This window comes from Corapipo altera, unplaced genomic scaffold (genome assembly GCF_003945725.1).
Source record: "Corapipo altera isolate COAL_440 unplaced genomic scaffold, ASM394572v1 49, whole genome shotgun sequence".
NCBI lineage: Eukaryota > Metazoa > Chordata > Aves > Passeriformes > Pipridae > Corapipo > Corapipo altera.
This window is the reverse complement of record NW_020884879.1, coordinates 1-7,454: the sequence shown is the minus strand read 5'-3', so window position 1 is coordinate 7,454 and position 7,454 is coordinate 1. Positions and strand designations below refer to the sequence as shown.

At 37.5% G+C, this 7,454-nt stretch overlaps 1 protein-coding gene across 1 annotated transcript in view; it reads right to left on the bottom strand.

The window, feature by feature from the left end:
- METTL4 (methyltransferase like 4) overlaps positions 1–7,081 on the bottom strand; it is a gene marked incomplete at its 5' end in the record, with an annotated part of 16,977 nt that extends 9,896 nt beyond the window's left edge. The window contains 6 exons of the mRNA XM_027638840.1: positions 246–334; positions 950–1,056; positions 1,272–1,446; positions 3,394–3,463; positions 5,506–5,866; positions 6,970–7,081. Coding sequence (XP_027494641.1) covers positions 246–334; positions 950–1,056; positions 1,272–1,446; positions 3,394–3,463; positions 5,506–5,866; positions 6,970–7,081 — 914 coding nt within the window. The remainder of the gene's footprint in view (positions 1–245; positions 335–949; positions 1,057–1,271; positions 1,447–3,393; positions 3,464–5,505; positions 5,867–6,969) is intronic.
- Between the last annotated feature and the right edge of the window lie 373 nt (positions 7,082–7,454).

Here is a 7,454-nt window from a genome sequence, read left to right as displayed (position 1 = left end):
AACTTTTTTTTACACATCTACCCAAAATATTCACACAATAATGCCGAAAGTTCTAGTTTTCACTTTCATTTTTAGAGACCAAGACTTACACGCCCCACAACACTTTTAAAAATGTTGAGGAACCACAAGTTCTGTTGAGCAAAATTGCTTTGTATATGGGAAATTAAGGCACTTCCAGGTACATCCTAGAATGAGATATCCAAGTCCACTGCATTACAGAAACATGCAACAAAACCAAAACGTACCAGTAAGAGGAGGTTTATGTGAATGCAGAGTGCAGGGTGTGCTGACAATTAATTTATGTTCTGGAATTGGAAGTACACCTTCAGATTTCCTGTCGTATAAAGAACAAGAACAGAAGTATGAGCAAGGAATGCCACCCAATGTGGTGCTGCAGCTCTCACAGAGCTACTTCAGAGGAGAGGTAACACACTCACTGGGTTACTGTGGCTGTGAACGCTCATTCACAGTCAGACTTCAGGTAGGTCCAAGGGAAGTTAAAAGTTGCTCAGACATATAAAAGGACAGTTTATGAACTCATTGAGGCTTTAGACACAATTTGGTTAAGAACAGCCACACAAAGCCATTGAGACAGTCCTGTATCTCTTCATGAGTAGAAAAACTGCAGCATCCCCAAAATGGTATCAGCCTGTGCCAAGGACTCATGGTCCAAGAGAACATGTCAGCAAAGGAAGCCCTGTCCATGAGAATTTTGTCCAAGCCAGTTCCCCAGCACAGACAGATGTAAGGAAAAGGCAAAGATTTCCATTCTTTAGTCTCACTAAGGCACACCCTTATCCCAAAGTTAGTAAGGCTACCTTTAGGTCCACAATCAGCCAAAAGATGATGCCACGAGATTTTAGGATATTATACTGTATTATAAACAAGTGACATATACAAAGGGGATCTTAACATCCTCAAAAAGACATTTACCAATGTCCTGACATACCTTAAGGCTTCCTTTACATCTCCTTGAATTCTCCCCAATACAAGGACTTCATAGGGCTTTTTGTGCAAAGAATCCAAAGGCAATACAAATTCTCCAGCCCTAGTAATCTGACACAAAAGAGTTAAAAATACACAGCGGAAGATTTTAATATTCATTTTTTCCCCAAGACATTTTCTTTTATAAAAGAAAGGACAGTGATGATACCAGACCTTTCAAATACAGAAGCACATGGTAGTAAATAGACAAATTATAAGAATATAAGGTATCATAGTGGAAGCCCTCTCAGTCTGCAAGAAAGAAACAAAATAAATTTAGAACTTACTTTTACCCAGTGCCACTCAGCAAGTGTCTTCACCGACCAGTGAGGATAGAGTTCATCCTTAACAAAATGTAAGTGCTTCTGTCTATTAGTCACCCATGTGACTACAAGACAATTTGGAGCAGCTAGTGTTGGTACAGGAATCTGCTTGATTTGCCATGAAGACAAGTGGTTGTACCTATACACCAATACAGTAAGAAAGCAAGTTAGCATACGCCAAATATAAAAACTGCAAAGCAATGCAAATAGATAAAGAAATTACACGGACAGGATGTTTCAAGAATTGTCTCTTGACAACCAAAGTCATAAAAATAGTTCAAGACTGACACCCAGTGGCCAAAGCTGGTAGATTTTATATAAAATCATTAGTATGTGGACTTAAGTTTTACTCAGCAGAACCTTTAACTAAATATTTCCACTATTCCCCCAAATAAAGCATTGTGAGTTCTGACTCTGATGAAGTCTAAAAGCCCATATTTCATTTAAAAACTATCATATGTAATTCAATATTCTCATCTCTACAACAGAACAAAGTCATTTAGTTAAAAGTAGCTTCTTAGGCAATGTAGTATTATTCACTTCTCATAATAAGCTCTCTTCTGAATGAAAATGACAAGTGAGTCATTTGCAAGTGCAAGGGCAACACTAATTTGACTGGAAAGTTAAGAGGTCATAAAAGATAATTTCTCCAATTATTTGCAGAAGTTACTCATTTTTTTTAATCCCCAGTCATGGAAGAAATTCTCTAGTTTACTCAAAACCATTCTGCACTTTCCTGAGCTAACTGAACACTACATCAGTAAATACAGCACGCTTTCCAGATTCTGTCCTGTTCTACCATTCTCTCATCATGCTATTCTACATTATTAGCAAGTTGTAATTCATGGAACCTACACATTACAGCATCAAAAATATCGGGACATTGCCTACTGGAAATCAACAGCTACCACGTGGGTACCTAGGACCCTATACAATGCAACAGTGAGAAACAATATAAACAAACATAAAATCAAAAATATCTCCTGGACTAGACTGTCCAGAGACAAAAAGATTCACCCAGATGCGAAATGCTTCAAAATTATTAGCTGTCAACAAGGTAATTAAGAGCAGTGATAGCTCCTGCACCTTTTGCCTTTATTTTGTGAGGGAGAGAGGGTCTTGCTGGCTAATTTGTGCTTGTGAATAACTGTAATTTTCCTCTGCGTACCATACATTGTCAAGAAGACATTTGAATTAGTTCAATTTCTCACTTAGAAATGAGTTCAATAACTCATTTTCTATAGGTTTCTCTAAGGCTTTCAAAGGAAAGCCTATTAATCAGTCTCTGCATTTTCAAACTATGTCTTCATAAAAAGCTTCAAAAGCTACAGTAGTTATTAGTCTAGAAAGTTGTAAGGTCCTACTTCCTGTCTGACCTTCTTTCACATGGATACAACTTATAGTAATCCATAGGGGCTCCCATCTTATGAAGGTAATCCAAGAGGGCTCCACTGGCAAAAGTCTGATGTTACTCAGCAGTGAAGGAAGCCCATAAAAATTTAATTTAATGACCTCATAAACTACAGCACTCGAGGATTTTACTGCTGCATTATCACTTTCTTCTACCCATTAGACTGAAGCTCAAGCCACGGCTCAAATTAAAAAAAAAAACAAACAAAAAAAACCCCAAAAAAATCCAACAACAACAAAAACAAACCCCACAACCAAGATAAACACCACCACTAACACTTCTGAATCAGATTTCAGTTTTGGAAATACTTACACATTTATCTAGCTTTATGGCCAGTGAAGTAACCTTATTAATTACAAATTAATATCTGCATGATCTGGGACTGACAAAACAGTTGACACTAAACTCTCTTTGAAATTCTCAAAGACTAACAATCTCTCACCAGCTAGGTAATTTAAGATCTATTCTTGCAAATATTTTGTATGCCAAGCATCCAAGCCCTTTCAGTGAAATCCCCAAGACATTCCATAGACTTGAAGATAAGCATATGCCAAAATATTTGCAAGGTTAAGCTGCAGTATCACATTACATTGGTCTTGGATTATGTCAGCATGTTAAAATATTAATTACCCTTTTAAGCTACAATGACAATGTATGATTTTACTATAAAATTACCTGTTGCTCCTTTTAACAGACTTGTTCTCCCATGGTGGATCAATCACAATTACATCATATTTTTTCTTGTCTGGCAAGTGAAATTGAAAAAAAAAACAAAACCAGTCATCTTTTAAAAAGTCTATGAGTTAAAACTGATATACACAAAACCACATATTTCTTCTGTTCTTTTCAAATAAGAAGTTAAAAGACCTTTGGTATGCTTTTTAGAATTCAGATAATCATATCCTTCAGAGATTTTTAGGCTGATTACCCGAGGAAAGGATTTTTATGTGATCTGTGTCAGATCCCTCCAAGAAATTTTGAACATCTTGAGGATTTTTAGAAAAAGAAAGTTATAGAGTGCAAGACTCAAAAACAACAATTTCTTCAAGTTTCCTACCAGAAACTAAGTAATAAGGCACCCAGCTGAGTGAAAAACTGAAGCCCTGAACACAAGATTCCTCTTCTGTTTGATCTTTCAGCAGGCCAACAGGGACATACAGAGCTTCACAGAAGCCCTGGAAAACTGTGTTTTGCTCTACTGGAGGTAAAGAGAGACAAGATTGCTAGATCCAGTGTATGAAATGTAAATAATGGAAAAAGAAGAAAACTGAAAGAGTTTTCATGGGAGAAGCTGAGTTTACTTCAGTTGGAGGAGAGACTATATAGGGCACATCCATGAAAAACCAGGACTCTCCAATTTTATTTTTTCCAGAGAACATATTTGTCCTTTCATTGAATCTGATAGTAAGAACAATAGATCAGTATTTGATGTTCATTACATGTGCTTAGTATATCTTTTTCCCTTAGGATTGGATGTAGTAACCTTACAGTGGACTGACCAGCAAGAATTACTTCTCTTTTTGCAGGTGAAAGGGAAGAAGAAAAATAAAAATTAAAATGGACAGTAGACTTCCTCCAAAAAAAAAGAAAAATCTAATAACTGGCATTATATTAACACTCACTGTTGCTTATTTCAATAAAGAATTTGCTCAAATTTTTTGACTGCTCTCTGACCTCTTGAAGAATCCAAACATGCTTTCTTATATGCATAGCTTTGCATAGAGAGAATGATCTTCCCTCTTTCCTACAGCTGCAAACAGCTAACCAGTTAAATTCTGGACTTCTAGGATAATAAGATCCTATCTCCTGCATGTCTTCCTATAAAAATAAACAGGAACAAACAAACAAAAACCCAAAACAGGGGCCTGCTTACAGGCAACATCTTTTCTGTAAGACTGTCTGACAAAGCTTAGCTGCTACTGATATTAATGATAATAGTAATAATAATAATGAAAGTCAATTTGCAAGCTGATGGAATTGACTTCACTGAAGCACAGTGAAGACTAGTGCATGCTGTCAGCTTAAAGCTTTGATTAACTTTTACAGAAAACTTATTATAAAATCCCCACCATTTCCCAGTCACTGAATTTGGCTTAAGCCAATACTCTCAGCTGTGAAATGTAGCAGCTGAGACATCAAGTCATGCTTGCTACTCCTGGTCTGGCTAAAGTGGTGTTCCCTTCCAGCTGGGTGGAGCAGCCTCTCCAACTGTTATCTTCCCTGGGGGACACTGGGCTTTGTTCCACAATCAGTTTACATCAGTCAAAAAGACCCGTGCCACTGCATAGGATGAGTCTGTAAGGGAACATTTGTTTTAAGGTGTGTAATCTTATCCCTCTCCCATGGTTTAATCTAGCTAAAAATCAATTCAGCAGGACAACCACCCCAGCAGCAGCATGCACTTAGCTATGTTAAAGCCTCATACTGTGGGACAGGGATCCAGCAGCACAGCTAGTCCCCACCTAATGCATTTACATGACTTCTAAGCTGACAGTGGCTCAGAACATGCTCACAAACTGTTGTATTTTGACTGAAATTTTTAAAGGAGTCTCCTGGAGACAAACAATACCCCCATGACATGATCTCCTAACTGCTCAAGATTCCTTCGAAAACCCTCAACTATTTGCAGAAAGTTAGAAATACCACTTTAAAAGTATGCAGTAGCATTTCCTATCAGTGTGATACTGTATATTAAAATCTGTTCACTGAGCTCCTATTCATCTTGACGTTAACTGCTCTTTTCAGGCAGGAGAGAAGGGGTAAATTCTAACACCTAAAGATACTTACAGTTCAGCAGGGGCTGTAAACACGAAATATCAGATAAAAGGAAGCTGCTTTTTGGTGGCACCAAGTACTTCTGCCCCATTAACACAATTATCTTTGCATGGTTTGAGGTGTTTTCTGCAATACACGAAAGCAGGTCCTGCTCTGGACTGGAGGTTTCATCCTCTAGCACGTATACAGCCCGATGGTCACCTTCATTCACAGCTGGAAACTGCTTTGCCATTTCACATAATTCAGCCAACCCACAGACAACAGGAACATTATTCTTCCTGCAACTGAGTTCTGCAGTCCTTTGGTGAAGAAAACCACTTTTGAGTCCTTCTTGGACTAAATGCAAAGTGCCTTCCCAAATCAGCTTCCTGACCTGCATTGTCATAAAGAAACAAAGGAAAAAAGAAATGATCTTTCAAGCATCTACTTGATCAGGGAATGTAACCGAAATCAAAACATTCTTCAATCTGCAGGCAGGGAATATGATCCTTGCCAGTTACAGAGAACATTGGCTCAAAAGCTACAAGGGCATGATGATAAGGCTGTGTGTCATGGTCTAACAACAGCTGTCAACCAAGTACCACTCAGCTGTTCACTCACACTCCACGAACCCCATTCCGTGGTGAGCAGGAGAAAAAAACCCAAAACCCTGGGCTGAGATAAGATCAGTTTAATAACTGAAACAAAATTAATTATTATGATTATTAAAAACAGGGAGAGAGAGAAATACCACCCAAGAGAAACAACTGATGCACAGTACAATCACAAAATAATCTGAGTTGACTCGCAGAGCTATAACCTTTAACAACACAAATACAGCAAAAACCCAATACTTCCTAATCTGTTAATGGCATCAGAGGCTAGCCAGGATCACAGGTTTTTCCAAACTGTGTCTTTTTACATATTCACCAAAAATGTTTCAGTATAATTCAGTTGTAACTTCACCAGTACTTTACTGACATAAACCTACAGACTTGAATTCCAATTCATTCCTAATGCTTTAGTATGACAATATAAAATGCTAGAGGGGGAAAAAAAAAAAAAATCTTTCTCATTTGCAGAATGAGATATTTCAGAGCACATTTGGTCAAAGAAGCTTTGAATAACTTCAGCACAGTGCCCTGATACACTAAAGAAGAGTTGATCTTCAGAAAAGGTCACAGTCTATTTCAAATCAGTCACTTCCTGACCAACTAATACTCAGCTCATCACAGTATAATATTTAGTTATCCACAACAGTAAAAGAAACTTTGTCAATGCAGTTTCCAGCTCTTTGAAATATCTCAAATGCAATTTCACATGTGTCTACAAAGAAGACCTTCTCTGTAAGCACTTTTCACTTAAGAGTGGAGAGACTGACCTTCCCACTAATGGAACAAGCTACAGGAATAGAATTTGTTTGCAACCATGCCCCGCACTCTGTACATGTCTATCAGGTATCATGTACCTGCAAAATATACTTTTTTTCCAACTTACCTTTGAATGATATTCCAAAGCATCCAGTTCACCTTCGTTGAATAAACATTTCCTTTTACGTTTCTGCAGAATGAGCAAGCAATAAAAAAAAAAAATCCATATTACTCTGTGAGGAAAGAAAAAAAAAAATCAAACATACCTAAATTACCAATTAACTCTTTTAAAAGCAGAGGAAACTTTAGATCTCTTTCTTTTTCCATCACAAATACAAGTCAAATAAGCAAAAAGATCTAGGCTGCGGTAGGCATTCTCAAGGCACATACACTTAAAGCTGTGTTATGTTACTCATGTCACTGGGATCTGAAGATACCTAGTGCATGCCACAGTTGGTGCTCATGCTTCCTTTGGGTCCACACCAGAAGTTTCAGCTGCCAAGTGCAGTTTACCAATAAAAGAAAATTAATTACATTTCATTGAGCACATTTGTTGGTTTAGACCTACAATTCTTATTTTCTTTTGTCCATAAGAAACAGTACTGAACAATA